Below are 23,196 nucleotides of genomic sequence, written 5' to 3'. Positions count from 1 at the left end.
CCTGGGGCTTGCTGCAAAACGTTATATTAACAAAAATGCACATATTGCTTTTCACAGCATTATTTTTATTATTGATTCTGCAAACCCCCCCCCCCAGCTCCATATCTGACAGGGATTTGGATGTGGATAAGGACATTTTTATTTATTTTTCCTAAAGTTAATCAAGAATTTTAGGAAAAAACTGTCAGTGCGGCCACCAGCCAGTTAGTAGCCGCACTCAGAGGCCACCAAAACACGACTTGTGAGACCCCCCTGTAGGCTGCCTGTGCGGAGAGTTTTGCACCGGGGCTCGGTCCCCGGGGCCGCCCGCCGCCGCCGCTCCCTTTGCCCCACCCTCCCGGCCGCTCGGAGACTTGCTTTTTGTCGGCCGAACGAAAACGCGGGATCCGGAGGCAGCGCCCTCGCCTTTAACTCGCCGCCCCTTCAGCGGCAGGAGCCAGCGGAGCCGTTGAGTCGGGCTACGGGATGCAGCCGCCGCGCCTCATGAGCCTGCCCTAGGGCGGCGGGCGGAGGATGCTGCCGCGGGCAGGGCAGCTGCTCCGGAGCGCCAGGGGGACATGGCAGCAGCCCCTGGCCGCCGCCGCCGCGAGAAGCGGTCGCTCCCTGCCGGCTCCCCAGGTGAGGCGCGGCGCGGCGCCGGGAAAGTTTGCATAGGCAACTTCAGCGCTCGGGCGGCGCCTCCCGCCCCTGTCCGCTGCCGCCTCCGGGCTACCGCGGCTGCTCGTGCTGCTGGGCCGGGGCAGGGCGCGCGGGAGCAGCACTTTGGGGGGAGCGGAGCGTACGGGGGGGCTGTGACCCCCTGCACCCCCCGCCGCGGACATCAGCCCCCGGACACAGGGGGCGGCAGAAAGTTTCCCGCCGCATGCTCCAAATGCAGCCCCAGGCTGGGCCAGAGCTTGGGGAGGGAGTTCAGCGCCGGCTCTGCGCGCTCCGGTTTGTGCGGGGCGCTGCTGGGGCTCCGGCGGGGGAGAGGACAGTGAAACACATGGGGCTGTAAGTGACTCATCGAGGCTCGCGCCCAGCCAGCTGGAGAGCGGAGAGCATCTGCTTTTAACATGAACCCGGCGTGGGGCGGCGCACCTGGAGCAAAGGCATTTGGCAGCGTCCCTTGCTTTGCTAAGGGGAAGGCTGCCTTCCTGGGAGCGCGCTGCGTTTTGTTGGAGGGGAACTCAAACAGGATCAAGCGAAGGGGATTGTGCTCCGAGTCTGCCAGAGGAGGAAAATCTGTCTTGTTCAAGTCAGGAACCTGCCCATCAGCGCTGTTTTTATAATTTTTCCACTTCCTCCAGCGTTGTTGCCCTGCTCCCTGATAGGTTGATGATGAATCATCAGTGCAAACTGTATGAGTAACAGTTGATTTAGCACAACTGTGTTATGTGTCTGTTGATAAATATCTTTGGAGAGAGGGGTGTGGTAAGGAGAATACTGAAGAAGGGGAAAGTCTGAATTTAAACAAGAAATCCTGTAATTCCAGTTTTATGAATCAGTAAATGCTAAGAAATCTTAAGGTTAAAATGGCCTCACCATGGTTCTTAAAAGGATATTGGCAGGTTTAGCATTTTAAGGGGTTTTTTTGTTGTTGTAATTATTGGTAACAACCCAGTAGATTACTGAAACTGAAGTTTATTACCATCATATTTAATTCTCACCATTTATGTTTACTATTTCAACCTAAAGCCAGCATGGACAATAAAACTACATTGTGGAAATTGCAGTCACTTGTTCAATTTCTGTTCATAATCCTTACCAGTTTCTGGCTCAAACTCCAGGATAATTCAGAAATAACTGCACTTTCAGCACTGCAGGGGGAGCGTTAATAATATTGTAAAGTCTTGAAGGTATTTCTCAATATTGGGCTTAAAATATTTTTTTCCTTTTTTACACGAAAAATATACAAGTCACCCATGCTGACAATGCAACTTTAACTCATATATTGTCTTTTGTATTTTCTGTATTCAGATTAGACTTGTATTGTTTTAAAGGTGGACTGAGAACTACTAAAAGATTGAGCAGGGTGACCTGGTAGTTTAGGTTTGAATGCTGCAGCCTGACCTATTTATCGATGCAAGGATCCTCCTGTGAGGATCTGACTACAGCATCTGGAATGTCAGCATTCCCACCCTGCTTACTTTGCCTTGGGAGGCAGGCTATTTCTCTGTGATGTGCAGGTTGAAAGAAGAGCTTTTTGGATCCGTAGTGATGAAGCGGGGGCACCTGTTTATAGGGATAAAGGAATAGTATTGGGGAAACTAATAAACGGAAGCATATAACTTGCTAGTTATTTACCTTTTTATGTTTTGCTTTTGTGTTCTTTGTCTACTACTGTTTACATTGCCTATTTAGGCTGTCAGTAGTTCTTTGGTGTAGGGGCCATCTCATGCAAGTATTTATACAGTACCTAGCATAGTGAGCTCTGCCTTCACTGGGGCATCTAGGAGCTGCTGTAATATAAACACTAATGGTAGCAGTGCTGTGTGGGAGATCAGGTTTGGGGCTGCTGCTTTCTGGGTGAGGACAGTTGTGAAGGTATCACCCACAGCCCCAAGTGACTATATGGATATCTGAGTGCTGCTGACAGGCTTTGAAGGGAGTCCAGCTTTTCACCAGGGAACTGATGACTGTAGTAGAATGAGGCTATGAGGTTAGGAAGTTTAAGGGAGACAAGGGAGAGAGAGAGAAGGGAGCCTTTGAACCGTATGATGAACACAAAAGGCCATTGATGGATCCAGATTTATGAAGGTATCTGTATTGTGGATTTCATTTTTCTTCTGTTTGAGGTGAACTAGTAGCTAGGAAATGCCATGTCCGGTTACATGATGTGATGGCTGCTCCTGATTTCCCTGCCTTAAGGTAGTAGCATTCTAGGTTTCCCCTCTTTTCTTTCTCTTCTACTCTTAAAGCTGTTGGGGAAATCCGTGTAGGTTGCCCTTTTGAGGGCTGTGGTGCCCCATTGCCTTATTCTCAAAGGGCATTAAACATGTAAAAATTAGTTAATTAAATCCCCGCCCCTCCCAAAAAAGTTTAGTGTTTAGGTACCAAACCTATTCCTGAGTCCCCCTGTCAATTTATGTGCATTCAAGTGGTTATTTTAAAATGGCTTTTCTTTGTCATGTGTGGGAAACCCCCCACAAAAACCGTTGAAATGGACTATCTCATCAGGGAAACAGTGAAATGCTCTATGCACAAAGTGCTGGTAAATGTGCTGAATGCATAAACAAACTGAAGGCTAGCAATTTGTAGTTCATAATTACTTTCACTTCTAGTAACCTTAAACATTACCTGTAAAATGAGTAAATTTTAAAAAAAAATTACTCTTTTCAGTATTTTGTTAGTATCCCTTTAAGAAATCTTTTTTAAAAACCCAAGCCACTGTCTGTGCAAAAAGGGTCAAAAATGCTATTTTTAAAAGAAAAGTCTGTTGAAATATACAGTTCTGTGGACAACATGGCCCGAGGTAACTATGCAGGGCTGCCTAGAGGGGAGGAGGGGGCAAGTGGGGCAATTTGCCTGCAAGCCCTGGCCCGGCAGGAGTCCGGGTCTTTGGTGGCGTTTCGGTGCTGCTGAAGACGCAGAGCGACTGAAGGGCGCCCCACTGCCAAAATGCCACCGAAGACCCGCACCGTTGCCGGGTGAGTACAAGCACCACACCTCCCTCGCTTTGCCCCAGGCCCCCTGAATCCTCTGGGCAGCCCTGTAACTATGCGACTCTGTACTAATAATCTGGAAAAAGGAGACAAATGTAGTTGACAAGTTCCACTGTTAGGATGTTTTTTAAATTTTGACTATTAAAGAGTCCATCCAATTCTTTTAAAAAAGTTTGCTCTGATGAAGCTTAGCAAAATGTTGGCGCTAAACTCTCAACCTATTCAAGGACAAAATGTGTGACTGGGACACATGACAGACACAAATTCATAGAGGAAGTGTAAAAATTATGTTTGGTTCATTTATTTAACATATGCAAAGTTTCCCTTAACTGAATTTTCCTGATACAGTGTTCATAAAGTCAGTTGAAAGCAATGAACAGAGTGGACACTGGCTTTGGGTGGAATATCAGTTAAACTGGGACTAAAATGGATGACACTCCATAATGAGGTACAGGAAAGCAGTATGGTCTGTGGCCATGTCTTCACTTGGAAGGAAGGTGTATTTGCTAATGTGTGCTGGTGGAGTTAAGCCCTGGGAAGGAGCTTTTCCTTTTTCCTTTTCCTTCCCAGGGTTTACCCTGACTGACTAACACACATTAAAAGTACAACTTGCTTTGTCTATGTTTTGAAAATCTAGTGTTGTTAGAGCAGCACATAATTCCAACAATACTAAAGAAGTGGAATTAAAGATTAGGCTGCTTGCTGTGCTTAAACTCTATTAGCTTAGCCCATGTTAAAGACAGTGCAGCCAGGATTTCATCTCATGAGTTCAGTGACAGATGATGGCATTAGGTTATAATTTAAAGATGATTTTTTTTAATTAAACAGACATTTCCATGCTTTGTTTGGAAGCTAAAACACTGTAGCCCTGAGAACCTGAAAGTGAAAGTGATTATAACAAAAGTGAAATTGACTTCCCTAACTGCATAATTATTGAAAAATAAACAGGCGTGCCTCTTGTAGGAATTGACAGAGTACTTGCATTGAAAAATTGTCCCAACAAATCAACCTGAGCAGTCACTTTTACCAAATCAAAATTGAAGGCTCACTCAATTTAACACAAAGAAAATTTCCCTAAGGCCGGATGTATGTTAGGAAATTAGGCAGGTATAACTATGTCACTCAGGAGTGTGAAAAATCCACACTCTCCTGAGTAACACAGTTATACTGACCTAACCCCTTTTGACCTAGCTACCGCCTCTTGCTGAGGTGCAGTGCTGTGAGTGCAGACAAGCCCTGAGTATTGTCCCAGGGAAATGCTTTCCTAATTAAATGACTTGGACTGTAATTATTAATTTTTTTTAACTAACTTTTTCAGTTACCATTTCTCCATCTGTGGTGGTATATCAGTGGGATGCCATTGTCCTGTGTATTTTTTTTTTTTTTTTTAAAGTATTTGGATCCTGGCTCTAGAGAGGCAGGATTATCCAGTGGTTATGGCACTTGCCTAGTGCTTAGGAGGACAGAGTTCAAGTTTCTGCTCTGCCACAAACTTTGTATTACTTTGGGCAAATCTCTTAGTCTTTCTGTGCCTTAATTTCCCTATCTGTAAAATGAGTATGACAGTACTTCCTACTTCACAGAAGGGTTGGGCAGATACATATATTATTTGGGGCACTCAGATACTATGGTGATGGGGCCATATAATTATTTAAGATAGCTAGAATTTGTAAATAAACAGTGTGACTTTTTGGTTAACAAATCAGCCAGATGATTTGGCACCAAATGAACCATAGTGTAATGCCTAAAAGGACAACTGGATATAGTTTGTTTGTAAAAGCAGGGAATCATGTCTGTTGTTCTCTCAGAAAGCAGTGTCTCTAATTGTCAGCATTCCAACTGAGTGGTTTTCAGACAAAATGAACTAATCTGCTGATGTTGCTGTTCACAGGAATCCAGTTTTGAGTAATTACTAAGCCTTCTGACTAATGCTTATAGAAAAAGCTGCTTCATTTTGTATTATTGAATCTTCTGTCTCTTGTATGCTCATACCTCTCTTCCCTTCCCCCCTACCCCTGGGAACTGTTTGCTTTTATAAAGAGGAGGTTTTGCAAACTATGAAGCATTTATTTGATGGTGCATTTTTCTGGCAGGCTATATAAAGTAAAGCTTGTGATCCACAAAACACTGTTGTAGTAAAGTTTATGAAAGTCTTAGTGTCTTTTAAAATTATGATTATTTTTACAGAGACAAGGTGGGTGAGGTAATATTTTTTATTTGACCAACTTCTTTGAGCGAGAGAGACAAGCTTTTGAGCCGCACAGAGCTCTTTCATTATTATTATTATTAATTTTATTGTATTAGATTATTTTACGGACAGTCAGACCTAAAATTTGCCAATTCTTTCATTTCCCCATGATGATTATTAAATCTTGTTCTTACTTCTCTGATACAAATGCATTGCTTGCACTCCTTTTCTTGAAATAAAAAGTTTCCCTTAGCAAAATCCCAGTGGAGAGTAGATCTATAAACACAGAAGTCAACCTAAAACACTTGATTTTTCTATATGCTATTATTGGTGTTCATACATAGCACTGAGCCAGAAAATATTCCTAGGGTTACCAACCTTCCAGGATTGGCCTGGAGTCTCCAGGAGTTAGATAAATCTTTAATTAAAGATTATGTCATGATGAAATCTCCAGGAATACATCCAACCAAAATTGGCAACATTATGGTACTAACATAAGCCTGAGTTTGCAAACTGTGCCAGTTTGCAAATTATCCCAGTCTTTTTAACCATGAATGCTGAATCTCTGTAAGCCTCAGAATTGTTGCTTCTTCCAGCCATTTGCAGACATAACTAAACTATGGGCCATGTGTACTGGGGATGTTCTTGCTGTTGCAGAAACACAATTGTGGATATACTACATCAGTACAAAATGGGGATTGCATTCATGTGGCTTACCCTGGCTTCAAACCAAGGAAAGCTGTACACATCCTGATTTAAAAACTCAGCTTCAAGTCACCCATGCTGGTTTCAAATCAGGGGAAGCTACTTGAGTACAATCCCCATTTCGTACAGGTGCAATACATCCACCCTGGAAGTCTGCAGTCAGGACGCTACATTGGTACAAATATCTCAAGTATAGACAGGGTCTTATTTTGTAACAGGTAACAGCAAGAATGTGGATAAGGAGGGAAGTACCATAATCTAGACTAGTGGTTCTCAAACTTTTGTATTGGTGACCCCTTTCATATAGCAAGCCTCTGAGTGCAACCCCTCCCCCCCCCCACCAAAAAATTAAAAGCACATGAACACTGTTATTAATGTTGGAGGAAAAGCAGGGTTTAGGGTGGAGGCTGACAGCTCGTGACCCCCCTCCAAGTAATAACCTCGTGACCCTTGTGGGGTCCTGACCCCCAGTTTGAGAACCCCTGATCTAGACTCTGTAAGTATCAAGTTGGCTCTCAGTAGGATAAGAGTTGCAAAAGTAGAAATTTTCAAAATTTGAGTGTGTTCATATTTTGTTAATTCAAAATGTTTCCTTTTTTGGTAAAGGTTTATTAAAAAATGGTCTTATGTTTGAGGAACAACTATTTACACACACTGAAAATGTGATTTCCTGTGAGCCTACAGTCCCCAGGAAATTTCTGCAGTGTGAAAATGGACAAAATGAAGTTGCAGATTTTTTTGTGAAAGAATATTCCAGTTCTATTTTATGTTCTGAGCGGCCTAGGCAGGTAACCCTGTTGCTGAGGGGAGAGTCTTGCTGGTTGCAAATTGCAGCTGGTTGGAAAATCTTTGTTTTGTTTATCTGCAGGCAGCAGGAAAAAATGTTTTGCTTCTCAGTTGTCAATAATATTCACATCCTGTTTAAAAAAACAGCTCAAAGTCACCCATGCTGTGATGCCTGCAGCTAGTAAGCTGTTGACCGGTTCCACAGAGTGAATTTTGCAATCTTTCCCTCCTCTTCTTGCCAGCTGTCTCAAATTACTGTAATGCTTCCAGTGTTCTGAATACCACATTTTAAAATTCAGTTGTGTATCAGCTCCTGAGCAAACACCGCAAATGTGTAAAAATATCCAAAGGGCTATTTGAAATTTAGTCAGTCTTGTTTTCTTTCCCCTTCTCCCTGTGCTTCACTGTCAAGTTTTATAGTTGTTTCTGTCAAAGCAACATCCCCAGAACAGTGCATGCAGCAGCCTGAAAGAAATGAATCATCACTTAGTCTCTGCCTTGCAGCTGAATATTCTAAATAAACTGCAGCTTTGTACAGTTTAACCCTCTCTTATGACTCTGTTTCTAAACATCAGGCCAAATCCTCAGCCCCCCCCTGCTCAGGCCACTTTGAACCGTGGGACTATGGGGAATTCCCTGACTGAGAAGGAGTCTGTATAATCACTCTATGTGGCCTATTGGCATAGGAGGTTTATTGGTGGTGGGAAGGGTCTGTGGGTAGAGTGTTTTTATATGCTGCAGTGAACTCCAGCCAGTTAAATCACCCTAGGGGTAGAATAGCTTCAGGGCTGCTCTAACTTTATGATGATTTAAGCCAGGGGCTGAACTGGTCACCAACACGCTTGGAGGTCAGGGAATCCTTTATGGCTTAAAGCCCCACCCACTCAGGTTTGGAATGATTGTCATTTTGTCAGATCCGACAATTGGGAAGAATAGATAGTCTCCCAATATTGGAAGACTAAATAAATATTAGTCTATAAAATTACTTCTCTACACACACACCTTGTTCTAGACACGAGAGGATAAAAACCCAATAAAACACACACAACCCCAATAAAGTGTGTATTTATGGAGAATGTATGCACTTGTCATGACTTTTTGGCAAATGTTCACAGATGCTTTTAAAAAAAGCCATTGTGCATTCCTCACTCTTGTTTCAGGGAACATGCCTGCCTCAGCTGGTTCATTTTGTTGGCCTTCAATGTTGCATCCATGCCAATATATCATAATGGAATTGGGACTGGATGTTCTCCATTATTTCAGCTGGCAGTTGGGATATGGCTACGTTCTTTGAGATAAACATTTGCTCACTGGAAAGACACCTGTTGTACAGGGCAGTTAAAACTCACTGTCTCTTCTTCTATATATATTTACATCCACAACTCCTCACTGTCTCCACTCTGGGTGTAGATTCTGTAATCAAAACCAGTGAGTTGCAAGAAAGTATTCTTGTGTGTATGCATGTAGTTAACTGCAAAATACCATATTCTATGCCTGTTCACATTTTAAGAGTTTTTTGTAATAGCCAGCTTTATTCAACATCTGAGGCTGACATCTGCTGTAGATAGAAACAGTATTGTTTAAAAGAAGCTGACATTTCTTAGAACATAAAATTTATAGATGTGTAGGACTGGAAGGGACCTAATTACACGAAAGGGATTAATTTGGGAATGTAAAACAAATCTCTGCTTCCAGAGAAGATTAGAATCATTGTGATCACACATTGTGTCACTAAAAAAGTATACATATTTAAAAACATTTCTTTATCTGTTAGTAAGATCTTGTATTATTAAAACTTTTTAAAAATCTCTCATCACGTAGGCTGTTTAATTTTTGCATTTTGGTGGTTTATACTGAATGAGAAGTGAAGCTGAACATTCCATTTGTGTAGTTAGTTTATTCACCTTCTGTTTATGAAATGTTTAAATTAAAACTAACTGTTGACTTATACACACAAAAAAAGACCAAACACCTTATGGAAAAATTTTCACAAAACAAAATTGAGCAGGAGATTTGAAACAAGTTCCTCTTGGCTTTGAATTCCAAACCTGATTTCTTCTAGGACCTTCAACAAGGCATTTCTTTCTCTATCTGTAACCTGAGGATGATACTTAACTTACTTTACAGGGCAGTGAGAATCAATCAGTAAAATGTCATGAGTGCTTTGAAGGCTTGCCACAAAGCACAGTATAATTGTTTTAAGTGACTAATACAAAATAATTGCTTGGTTTAAGAACTCTTCTGGGCTGCACCTTTTCCCCTTTTTGTGCACTTTCAATTTTTCTTTAACCTTCAAACATTTGATCCAGAATGATGTTTTTCTGTGAATTTACTGATTCTCTTTGTGTTCAAGATCATGTAATCAAATCTTCCAAGACAACAACCAGTCTGCAAAGATTGCACTGCTGCTATTATCCCAGGGAACAATGAACAGTACACCTCCCCTCAATAAAAAGCCCCTGCTGTGACATTGGCAAAGTTCTGAGGCAGGACTCCTTATAATTAATTCCTCCTCCTGACTAGTTTCTCTTTTCTCTTGTTGGCCGTATGGTAATGATGAGGGACCATGTCTCCCTATTCTCTAGGTGGCTATGCTTGGTGTCTCAATATTGAACAAGAATCTGGTGATCACCTTGCCGTGGGAGGGCTGGGAGGCCTTTGATAAATTCGCCATTGCCCATCTCCCTGGCCACCAACTTATTCCCTGCAGCCAAGTCTGTCTGGAAAACGCAATGAGGATTAAACCTGGTCATTAGTTGTATGCTTAAGGTGAGAGATGGACAGACCTGGGAGCTCTTACCCCCTTCCCCCTCCACCCCCACTCTGGTCATTCAATGGTTCTACTGAATTGTCAGTGATATACTTGCATCCTAAAGGGGTCCTTTGCGATCTGGATTGCCTCAACTGAGACTTTATTTCTATTATAGGATAATAACAGAGGATCTTAAAAAAGCAATTATTTATGTGGACTATGGCTTGGACTACTGATTGTCCAAAGCCACGCAGCAATTTACCAGTGCACACCCCTTTGTGTTTCTATATTGTAATGGATTCATGATACGTAATTTGTAGCTTCACTGTTGTGAGGAGAGATGGCTTAAAATGGAACACTTGATCTGAGTCCCTGCTGCATTTTGGGAGAATTCAGATCCAGGCTGCAGGGGTCAGGCCCATCTCTAGTGAAATAAATGTCTCTTGTTAGGATGACTTTATTCGCCATAACTGTGTATGTAAAGAAGGGAGTGAAAGTTAAAACTGAAAATTAGTTGGCTGCCTGCCTACTAAACATGGTAACCTTTGTAGATTGCAAAGTAATTCTCTTTAATCGAGGAAGGACTGGCAGCAGAACTATGGAATCTCATATCTAGTGAGCAAGGAACAAGAGTGCTCTGGTGGCAGTGATGAATAAATGGGTAAACAAACAACCCCGGTGCTGTGTGCAATGATTAAGAGGTTCTGTCTTCACTGTCGCTTCTGAGAGAGCATTTAACATTATTTTGTCTGCCAGATTGTTCTTTAATCTGATTAAACTATTCATTGAATTTCTCTGCTCTAGGCTTCTTTAGGATGCTAAAACAAAAATACATTTTAAAAGATGTATTCATCATGGATAAGCACAGAGTATATGTCTTTAAAAAGATAAAATAATTTGAGTATCCTAGACAGTGGTAAGATGTCAATTGCAATTTGTTTTTACTAAGAATAAACAATACAAATGCAGTTATCTGTGCTTACATTCACTATCAAGTTTTTTTTTAAACTAGAATTATTTGACAACCTTCACATTGTAATCTGGTGCTGAATGAATGCAAATTGGTTCCCTGCAAGAAATGTTTCTTACTTCACCTGCAAAATAGGTAACAATTGCAATCCATGAATATCTCCTCATTGCTGGAGGAAGAAGTGATGGGGACCCATGAGGCTGCTTTATGATGAGCCTCATGAGGTATCTTTAAATGGAAGTCCTGAATGTTTGTCACAGCAGAGGGGAAATCTTATTGTTTCCTTCTTGAACATTAAATTAATTACATCACAGAACAATCATTTTAGCCAGAGATACTCACTTCACCATGAAAGGATACTTACAATTCCCTGTCTGTGTAGTACAGGTATCCATTCTGACTAGAGTGCCCGTGTACTGCTTGCAAAATGTATGGATAGTTGGCTTTTCTTCCTCCAGGACATGTTCATTTGTTCCTTCTTCATAGTTCATATGAAATATGCTGTGTTTAATTTTTTTGAACCAGTCTCCTTCTTTCCCGAGGTAATAGATTGCAGTGTTGGAGCTACTGGAGAATCTGACCATGCTTCATTATGTTTAGTCAGAGGGGAGAAGAGACATGTTGTAGGAGACTTGGATCCAAAGTGTTTAAAATTTTATTGAAAGAGCAGGAGTCCCATGCCTTCTGCAGATTAATTTTTATATTGTGGAAATGCAGAGAGGCCAACCAGGTGCTAGGTGCTGTACAAATATAGCAAGTAACAGTCCCTTCCCCAGAGACCAAAGTTAGAACTATAGTAATGTTTTGGTGATGATTAATAATGCCTCAAACTTACATTTTAAGTAGGCTTTAAGGAAAGTATTTCTTAAAGTAATTTTGATGGATAATATTGTGTTTCTGAGCTTTTTTTTTTTTTCAATTTTTATCGGCTTAAATTTTCAGTTGTCAGAAATGGAGGGGATCTGACAAGTGTAAGAAAGTAGACATTGAAATTCAAAAGGGCTATATAACCATTTAAACACACATTGTCAACATCATATGTCAAAATATACAATGTAAATATCCTCAGATTAAACTCCAATAGGTTCTCAAGCAGCATTTTTCTTACTTTGCGTGTCTGTTTGTAAATTTCAGTCGTTGATAGAAATACTTTTAATCGGTTTGTGTGTATGCAGTGAAATTAAAGTTTACCGACATTTACTGATTACAATTTAATCCTTCCAAACCTAATTATAAGCTTCCCTCAGAGCTGTAATTAAGGGGTGGGGGATACAGTCCTTTTAATGAAACAGTGCATGTTTGGTGCTGAATGGGAATTCTGATGGCACTACGACTACAGTTAAAATGGTGGCTTTTAGTGGAGTAATCTTGGAGCAGAATGTATTGGATCTTGATCTGGGTTGGGGTTTGCAACTGAAATTTCTTACAACAAATGAGGATGGATTAAGACTGTCTAAAAGTCTTCGAAGAGATGGTAAACCAGCAGCATAACTACAGGGAAGTGCAGTACCATCCTAAACTATAATCTAAACACATAGTAGTCCCAGTCTTGCATTGGCTGTAGAGAAAATCTGAAGTCTGCTTTTGCATAAATACTAGCACATTAATATAAATGCCATTAAAAGAGATACATGTCATGAAAATGCTATTTTGAAATTAGTGTATTGTAGTCTCTTGCAGCAAGTAAATTAAAGTCCATTTATTTTTGTCTGAATACTGGTGACATAATAGGAGAATTTTCAGAAACCTTCTTGATCCGTTGCTAACTCTGAAAACTAAGCAGCTGACCTCCCATCACCATCCTTCCAATGGTATAGCTTTCTTGAGCTTATTTCCATTTCTGTGACCAAATTATATAAGTTTGTGCCTTTTGATTTTCAAGAGTGTCATCATCTCCAGTAATATTTCTAGCTGTTCTAGACTTGACTTTAACAAATCGGGAGGAACTCATTGAGAATTTGAAAGTAGAAGGCAGCTTGGGTGAAAGTGATCATGAAATCATAGAGTTCACAATTCCAAGGAAAGGTAGAAGGGGGTACAGCAAAATAGAGACAATGGATTTCAGGAAGGTGGATTTTGGTAAACTCAGAGAGCTGATAGGTAAAGTCCCATGGGAATCAAAACTGAGGAGAAAAACAACTGAGGAGAGTTAGCAGTTTTTCAAAGGGACACTATATTAGGGGCCCAAAAGCAAGCTATTCTGCTGGGTAGAAAATGTGGTAAAAGACCACCTTGGCTTAACCACGAGATCTTGCATGATCTAAAAAATAAAAAGGAGCCATAAAAAATGGAACCTAGGACAGATTACAAAGGATGAATATAGGCAAACAACACAGGAATGCAGGGGCAAGATTAGAAAGGCAAAAGCACAAAATGAACTCAAACTAGCTACAGGAATAAAGGGAAGCAAGAAGACTTTTTATCAATACGTTAGAAGCAAGAGGAAGACAAGGACAGGGTAGGCCCAGTGCTCAGTGAGGAGGGAGAAACAGTAACAGGAAACTTGGAAATGGCAGAGATGCTTAATGACTTCTTTGTTTCGGTCTTCACTGAGAAGCCTGAAAGAATGCTAATATAATGAATGCTAATGGGAAGGGGAGGGAGTAGGTTTAGAAGATAGAGAGGTAGAGAAAATGAAGCAAGTTATAATCACTTGAGGAAAGAGTTAGAGGTGACTGCACGGTCACCTGAGGGCCTGATGAAGAGGTGTTCTAGAATACTCAAAGGAGAGCTAATAGAGGAGTAAGTCTTGTGAGCCTCTAGCTATTACTCTATTGGACTCGAGGAGAGAATCCGAGGAAGACTGAAAACTGTGGGGCGTAAGAGTATGAATGCCTATTATCATAAGGGATGAAAACGAGACCGATTGGAGTAACTACATGACCAGTTAGTTCATCTTTCTGTGCCACGGGAAGATAAGGAGCTGAATGAGGCCAGTAATTAAGGAAATCATTCTGCAAACATTGGAAGGTGGTAAAGGTGGTAGGGAATAGCGCAGCATGGATTTGTAAAGAACAGATCACGTCAACCAATCTGAATAGCTTTCCTTTGATAGGATAACGATCTTGTGATTGTGGTATACCTAGACTTTAGTAAGGTATTTGATAGCAGTCTCGCATGAATATTCTTATCATAAAGTAGGCAAATACAACTTAGATGGGTGGCTACTAAAGGTGGTGCCATAACTGGCCTGGATAACTGGTCAGCTGCGGAGAGTAGTTATTAATGATTTCCAATCCTGCTGGAAAGGTATAACTAGTGAAGTTCCACCAGGGGTCTGTTTTGGTACTGGATTTCTGTTTCAATATCTTCCATCAATGACCTTAGATAGCTGGCATAGAGACATATGCCTATTAAGTTTGCCAGATGATACCAAAACTGGGAGAGATTGCAACTGCTTTGGAGGAATAGGGTCATAATTCAAAATGAATCTGGACAAACTGGAGAAATGATCTGAGGTAAACAGGATGAAGTTTAACAAGACAAATGGCAAGTGCTCCACTTAGGAAGGAAAAATCAAGTTTCACATCATACAGAATGAGAGAATGTCTGGGGACTACAGCAGAAAGGATCTAGGGTTATAGTGGACCACAAACTAAGTATGAGTCAACAGTGGTGATTGATGTGCAAAAAAAGCAAATGTGATTCTGGGATGCATTAACAGGTGTGTCGTGAGCAAGACACGAGAAGTCATCCTTCGCTCTACTCTGCGCTGGTTAGGCCTTAACTTGGAGTATTGTGTCCAGTTCTGGAATCGCATATTCAAGAAAGATGTGGAGAAATTGGGAGAGGGTCCAGAGAAAAGCAACAAAGAATGATTAAAAGGCTTGAGAACATTGAACCTACGAAGGAAAGGCTGAAAAGAATTGGGTTTGTTTAGTTTGGAAAAAGAGAAGACTGAGAGGGGACATGGTTAGCAGTTTTCAGGTATCTAAAAGGGTGTCATAAGGAGGAGGGAGAAAATTTGCTCACCTGGACTTCTAAGGATAAGCACAGAAGCAATGGGCTTAACTGCAGCAAGGGAGATTTAAGGTTGGGCATTAGGAAACTGTCAGGGTAGTTAAACACTGGAATAAATTGCCTAGGGAGGTTGTGGAATCTCCATCTCTGGAGATATTTAAGAGTAGGTTAGATAAATGTTTATCCGGGATGGTCTAGACAGTATTTGGTCCTGCCATGAGGGCAGGGGACTGGACTCGATGACCTCTCGAGGTCCCTTCCAGTCCTAGAAACTATGAATCTATAAGCATCCATTGTCTTTTCTTTTCAGGAGATACGCAAGAGTCTTTGCCAGCAGCAGATCTCAAAGACTTCAATTTTCTTACAGCATTAGTTCCCAGGATTTACATCCATAAGTCACTGTAAGGAAAAAAATTAAGCTTTTTACCAGTTGAACTTTTTGAAATTTTGAGATGCCACAGGTTTCTGAGGAGTAGCTGTGTTAGTCTGAATCAGTAAAAACAAGGAGTCCTTGTGGCATCTTAGAGACTAAAAAATTTATTTGGGCATAAGCTTTCGTGGGATATAACCACTTCATCAGATGCATGGAGTGGAAAATACAGTAAACAGGTATAAATATACAGCACATGAAAAGATGGGAGTTGTTTTACCAAGGGGGATTCAGTGCTAATGAGGCCAATTCAATTAGGGTGGGTGTGGCTCATTCCCAACAGCTGACAAGAAGGGATGAATATTAACACAGGGAAAATTATTTTTTGTGGTGACCCAGCCACTCCCAGTCTTTATTCAGGCCTAATTTGATGGTGTCAAGTTTGCAAATTAATGCTGGTTCTGCAGTTTCTCATTGAAGTCTGTTTTTGAAGTTTTTTTTGTTGAAGAATGGTGACTTGTAAGTCTGTTATTGGGTGTCCAGGGAGATTAAAGTGCTCTCCTACTGGTTTTTGAATGTTACAGTTCTTTATGTCTGATTATGTCCATTTATTCTTTTGCATAGAGACTGTCCATTGTACGTAGCAGAGAGGCATTGCTGGCACAATTTTTTCCACACTTCCATAAGGGAGGCCTTTGCTGAGTGAGCCATCCCTGAGTCATCTTCCCTGAGTCAATCATCTTCTGAGTTCTTCAGGCAGCCTCCAGGGTTGGATACATATGATCCCAGTTAATTAATATACTGCCGCTACAGTTTGACTGTTAATTGTGATGTCTGCTTGCACCCTGTTGTTGTTTATTGTGTCAGTATATGCACACTTCATTTTTGCCACATTCAGGAATACTCCCTATTCCTCATTAATTATTTTTACAGACTCCAACATTTGTTTCATTGCATCGATAGTTGCAGCAGAGACTGTAGTATCATCAGTATAGCTGAAGTCGTTTAAGAAGTGTCCAGCAATGGAAATCCCAGCTTCTGTTTTATCAGCACCTTCCAGGGCTTTTCTCATAATTGTACGTACATATTGGAAATGTTGGTGACAGAATGCATCCTTGTCTCACACCCTGCCCAATAAAAAACACTCACGGTTGCCAGCTGCTGTTTGCACTATATGATCTGTTGTTGACAGTAGAGACTTGCAGTTAGTTCAGTGAGATGCTTTGGAATCCCTGTGTCTGCCAGTATTCTCCAGAGATGGTTATGTCAGAAGGTATCAATTGCTTTGGAGTAGTCAGTGACCCACATAATTAGTGGGTGTTTATACTCCCTGCGTTTTTCAACGATTTGTGACTTGATCACGTGTGCCTCATCCTTCTCTGAAACCAGCTTATTGTGATGGTAGTTCTGTTTCTATCATTCACTTCATGCAATCCTGAATTATGTAGAGCAGCACTTCACTTATGTGCAATATCAGGGAGATGGTACGATAGTTAGTGCATTCAGTTTTTATCCCCTAGAACAGACAGTTTCCTTTCATCCAGTTGTCTGGCCAATTTTTAGTCACCCATACATTCTTGCACATTTTCCACATGAGATCTACACTGCATTCACCAAATGCTCTCAGCAGTTCTGCTGGTGTGTTATTTACCCCTTGTGTGTTATGAAAGTGAAGCCTGGGAAGTCACACCACTTGCAGGATTGATGGCTCTGGCTCCCTACTCTCTTCTGTCATCCTGTATTGCAACAATGATAGGATAAATATTATATGAAACCTTGAAGAATTAGAATTATTGGCTTCACTGTTGAAATACAGTCATGCATGAGGCTAGTATTTCTGAATTGTTTGAGCACTTGTACTAGTAGTTTGGGTGACTATCTAAGTAGATTTTTATTATTGTTACACAAAGAAAATAATTGAATCATAGTGGTACTGTTGACCCAGGACCCTTTTCTAATCGGAACGATTTCTCAGCCAGCACAGAAGCTTTCAAAGCTAAGGCAATTTCCTGTAATGCAGATGATAATGTCTCGTAAACTTTGGGATAGTCCCTATTTTAATTCACACCCAAGGCTTTTAATTCTGCTGAGAGATGTAAAGCAGTTTTCCTGTTGTTCAAGTGATGAAATTCTCTCCTGTACATGTAGTTATATTATTTTTACCATTCTCATTTTGGGATTGACAGAATAATATCCAGCAGGATAAGAAACAGTACTTTGTTCAGTGTTTAGATCTGCATGCTTTGTGCAAAGACCTCTTTAGTCTGTTTGGGGTCTTACACTGTGTACTACACTTGTCGAACGTTGCCTTTAATAATACATGTTCAAGTAGGGCAGTGTCAAGAGTCTCTTCTGAATGTTTTGGATGAATTACAGATGCCCTTTTAAATGATCACATAATCCGAATATGTGAAATTTCAGGTTGGGCCCTGCAGTGCACCTGCAAATGAATTGATAACTTAATCAAGCATGTAGCAGAGATGGAATATATGATTTAAAGCCCCTCTACATAGTCCAGGCCATAAAATTGATGTATCTTTTTCAGAGCCTGATTCTTCCTTAGAACAGTAACCCCAGACTTCTCCTGATGCCTGTGAAATTTAATGCATGTTTCCTATCCTAGCTTAGGCCTTGATATGATTTTAATCTGGGGAGACTTTCTCAGTATTGCTAGTCATCAGCATTAAAATGTCATGAGTCAGGCCCCAAAAATCTTGTCTGAATTTGTTTTTTTTAAAAAAAAATTGTGACTACCATTTATTTTCCTTCTGGATTTTGAGTGGTTAGGGTTCATATTTTCAAGCTTTGCTCTGCAACCACAAGGGCTAGAAACTACATTTTTAAAATGGAAGCTCATCACAAGGGCTGGAAACTTACTTTTTTTTTTTTAATGGAAGCTCCGATATGTAGTCACATGACTCCAGGAGTTTGGGCTTTAAGACAATATCTTGAGACTCATGATAAAATTATGAGAGTTGGCAACCTTGCAAATATCCTCGAAGTTCTGAGAGAAGCCAGCAGTGGCTGACTGGATCCTGGTCTGTGTGCTCTGCTACCACAGCAGGCCAATCTGCCTTGCAAATTTGTGACAAAATAGGAGATTTTAATATTCCAAGGCAGAAATATCCCTAATAAAAATATTCTGAGAAATGCTGGGAATGAACAACCAGGGAACCTGCAAATATCGTTAAACTTGCTTCCAGCTTTAATAAATCTAGATTCAGGGTTGGGGGGAAGGGGGGTGTCTTCTCTGCTTCTTATTTGTTTCTCTTGTAGTCAGGCTCAGTCAGGATTGAATGGCAGTCACTATGTATCAGCTGGTTTCGGAGAGGACCCTTGCTATGGAGAATATTTTTTGAGTACATAATTCAGCTCCACTGATTTCAGAGGATTTGCACCAGCCCCATGAATTTGGCCTATAGTCTGTGTCACGGAGATGCTTCAGTACCATTTCAGTTCAGTGCTTACCAATATGATACAGCTGGAACTCCAAGGAATGACAAAGGTTACCTCTGTTGTGCCATCTACTTGACTTGTCTCAGAATGGAATTAAGTTTTTTGCAGTTCTTTGGGGTCTGTTTCTAAATGCGTTCCTGTCTGCCTGACTGTGTGTCTTTAAGGAATGTTACTCTTCAGGGCATCATATCTTTGAGAGACACTCGGAGTGTGGATCCCCTTAAAGGGGATGCAGTCAAACAATGTTACAGGATTTATTAAAATTGTGTGCAAGATAGAAAACATGTTGGAGGCAGGAGAGACTTGAGAGGATGTAGAATATAATCAAACTATCTTACGTAAGACAAACTTGCCTAAGAAGATATTGCACATGCAATTGGAAAATTTTGCTGCAGAAAGTAAGTTAATAAAACTTTAAGTATTAAGTAATAACATTTATTTACACATTCTCAAAGATCCTAGTGTGCTTTCTATCTGGGGAGCTAGCAGATGGGTTGCCCCATGTGTGAGAGTGAAAATGTGTAGTTCTCTGTGTCCTCAGATTTTATCTTATGCCCAACTCCTCACCCCATCCACTTCCTTTTGAAGACTAAGTGAAGGCTGGCTGCACCTGTACAGCCATCCTGATGAATTCATCTAACTTCGTACATTTCTATGAGAACCTTTAACAGCCCGCTCCAGTGGGGGGGAATTTACATCACTGACAGAGCTGCTTCAGAAGAATCTAATATCCAAGCTGAGGAAATTGTCTCTCTTTGGTTCACATACATGATGCTTCATGATGGATTCAGCCCTTTATAACTGAAGAACTCTTCAGGCCCCATCTTCTCAGTCAAAGCCTATGTGTGTTGTTATTGAATACCTCTCCACACCAGCGAAGCCTGTCAATAGCTCCAAAAACGGTTGTCTGGAAAAGTTAAACATGGACCATATAGTGGGCATACATCCATAACGTTTTGATTAAAATTCAGTCTGTTTCATTCTCATAGAATAAACATGGAAGAACAAGAGAGAATTGAAAGAACTAGAGAGAGCGTAAAAGAACTATATGCCCATAAATCAGCTGAGACAAAGCATCTTCAACCGTTTTTGTTAAAGCTTCACTCACTGTCATACTGAAACATCATGTTGCAGCAGAAATGTGTTGGTAAGAGACAGACTGATAACTCGCCCTTTATTGGCCTCTCAAACGCATACAAGGTCATGTGGCTATGTCGTCCCTGGTTCTCTAGAAGTTGCTGCTTTCAAATCTATTAGGTTTGTAATAAATCAGTATTGAAACGTGCCTATAATCTCTGGCACTCCAAAAATTACTTGCTTGAGTAATCAGGATGCTGGTTATAAGATACTTCAGCTTCTCCAAAGTGCTGTTTCTCAGAAAGATTTGTTTTATAGTATGGGAGAAACTTACAAGAATCATGATCTCAAATACTTAGGAAAAGGTTCATATAAATGTCAGTGTATTGCTTCTTCACAAGAACGCAGCTGACAGGTAGAGCCTGAAAAAGCATAGTGGGGCAAATACTTCTTTTACATATATAGTGTTGCCAGCTTCAAATATTCAAACTTCATGAGATGGGCCCCCAAAATCATGAGACTCGCTTAAAAATTGAGGTGGTTTTTGTTTGATTTTAAATATTGGGGTACTTCGTATTTGTCCGGTTTTGGAGCTTTTAAGATGTTCTCAAGTCATATTTTCAAGCTTGTCTCTGCAACCATGAAGGCTAGAAATATTTTTTTTTAAATGAAAGCTGAGATTCTCATTAATCTCTTGTCTGCAAGAGGGGTGTGTGTGTGTGTGTGTGTGTGTGTGTGTGTGTTTGTGTGTCAGAGAGACAGACTTACACCATGGCAAGCTCCAATGATGTGAGCCAGGCAAACTCCTTAAACATGCAGGAAAAGTCATCTGCATTAATACTGAGTCAGTTGTTTTTAACTCGCCCAGGTTCCTCCACCCTATCAGGAAATGCTTTCTGGGAAAGGGGGTTTTGGGAGGCAGCGGCATTACTGCCCCTGCAAACACTATGCTGTCATGGAGGATGGGAGCCAGTGGGCTTATGTGGTAAAAAACCCACAATTGGGCTTATGTGGTAAAAAGAACGAGGAGTACTTGTAGCACCTTTTTGCTGATACAGACTAACACGACTACTCCTCTGAAACTGGCTTATGTAGTGTTCACCTTGGCCCCCAGTAGATCTGAGATTCATGGTTCTGAGCACCTGAGTCCCCTTCTCATTCTGGCTGGGGAAATAACCTGTGAACACCAAAACTGTCCCATCTGTAGACACATGTGCAATTAAAAATGCAGCTTATGGGATTATGTTTTAGAATGAACAATTAATCACATATGAGGCTGCAGGAAAAGAAGGCTGCACTGCTAGGATTTAATTTTCATAATCTTTAAAAATACTATGTAGACAGTTGCTCCTTTTTTATATGCATGTCAGGTCACTATTAAGGACCTGGTGTGTGATGTTCCAGTTGGGAGTAGAAATTGATGATGGCGTCTGGTATTTTCTTTAATGCAGCCTTGCTTATTTCCAAGGACTGTACAAAGTCTTGCTTCTCCGAATGCAGGAGAAACCAAGAACAACAGGAATAGTTTCTCAGTTTATAGGTGCAAGCTTCTTTCAGCCAGTACCCCTGTCCCAGAAACTCTCCAGCCCTCTCCCAGAGTCACAGTGTGCTTATGGGTTGCTGATCGGCTTTCTAATTGTGCCTCAGGATATGTCTTCACTAGCAACATTAAAGCACTGCCGCCATAGTGCTTTAACGTGGCTGTGTAGTCGCGTCACCCACTTCCACGAGAGGAGTAGCTACTAGTGCACTGTCTACACAGCTACTTTACAGTGCTGAAACTTGCAGCACTCAGGGGAGTGTTTTTTCACACCTCGAGCAAGAAAGTTGCAGCGCTGTAAAGTGACTATGTGGACAAGGCTTCAGTCTGTTTCTTCTTTGCCCCACTACACCCCAGCTAGTCTTATTTCTGTGTACACACACACACACACACACACACACACACACACACACACACACACACACACACACACACACACACACACACACACACACNACACACACACACACACACACACACACACCCCTAGTCTGAACAATACCCAGTGAAACCCTCTTCCTCTTGCCACATGTTGCTAGTTTCTGGGCAGATCCATTATGCCTTGTTTTAGGTGTGTCACCTTAGCTGTCTCTTACAATTAGAAGTGAAGGAATGATGCATTCACACATCAGTTTCAACTAGGTTTTAATTCAACTCATAATATGGACATTCATATTCAACCTGTGTATCTTTTTTTTTTTATTTTGCACTTCTGAGAATGAACTAATTCCAACATGGTTAGAAGTGAAAAAGGCTCAGGACTGTTTACATACAATTCCTTTAATACAGAGTGTGTGTGTGTGTGTGTGTGTGTGTGTGTGTGTGTTCCCCATCTACCCTACATATATTGATGGTAGCTGGAGAAAGCAAATTGTCGCAAAGATTTCTGTATAAATCGTCTTGAGCTTCTTATGATTCTAGCCATTCTCCATCTACACCAGTGTGCATACATATTTAAATCCATACCATTCAAAAGTGAAAGTACCATGGAGGATATAGCAGAAGTGAGCAGGGGTGGCTCTAGACATTTCGCCGCCCCAAGCACGGCGGCATGCTGCGAGGGGTGCTCTGCTGGTCATCAGTCCCGCGGCTCCGGTGGACTTCCCGCAGGCACGCCTGCAGAGGGTCCGCTGATCCCACGGCTCTACCAAAACTGCGGGACCAGTAGACCCTCCTCAGGCATAGTGCCGAGCGCCCCCCGTGGCATGCTGCCCCTGGAGCCGCCCCTGGAAGTGAGAGACTTAGGCTTGGTCTACTTGCAAAACTGTCCCAGTCAGGAGTGTGACATTTTACGCTCCTAATCGACATAGCTATGCTGGCAAAAGACCTATCATAGATGCAGTTATACTGGCAAAAAAAGTTCTTTTACTGGTATAGCTTATTTTGTTGAGGGAACTGGTATAAGCTATGTTGGCAAAAGCACTTTTTTGCCTGTTTACTCTCAGTGGAGATGCAGCTTATACTAGGCAAACCGTTCTTGTGTAGACAAGGCCTTAATATGGCTATATTTGAAAGCATTAGAAATGGTTATAATTTGCAGTACTTGCTAGTTATTCTCAATTATGTATAATGAACTGAAAACTAACAAAGTGTGAAAAAATTACAAACTACTAAAGCAGCAGAGAATCCTGTGGCACCTTATAGACTAACAGACATTTTGGAGCATGAACTTTCGTGGGTGAATACCCACTTCGTCAGATGCATGTAGTGGAAATTTCCAGGGGCAGGTATATATATATGCTAGCAAG

General features: G+C 41.2%; 1 protein-coding gene across 2 annotated transcripts in view; it reads left to right on the top strand.

The window, feature by feature from the left end:
* The first annotated feature begins 446 nt into the window (after positions 1 to 446).
* Positions 447 to 23,196, top strand: part of MCUB (mitochondrial calcium uniporter dominant negative subunit beta) — an 86,654-nt gene continuing 63,904 nt past the window's right edge. Inside the window, exon 1 of one of the 2 annotated variants that reach the window (XM_032784625.2) lies at positions 447 to 618. In XM_032784625.2, coding sequence (XP_032640516.1) covers positions 514 to 618 — 105 coding nt within the window. In that variant the 5' untranslated portion in view covers positions 447 to 513. The remainder of the gene's footprint in view (positions 619 to 23,196) is intronic. The other variant, XM_032784626.2, reaches the window with a different exon arrangement.

This window comes from Chelonoidis abingdonii, chromosome 5 (genome assembly GCF_003597395.2).
Source record: "Chelonoidis abingdonii isolate Lonesome George chromosome 5, CheloAbing_2.0, whole genome shotgun sequence".
NCBI lineage: Eukaryota > Metazoa > Chordata > Testudines > Testudinidae > Chelonoidis > Chelonoidis abingdonii.
This window is presented reverse-complemented; position numbering and strand designations above follow the sequence as displayed.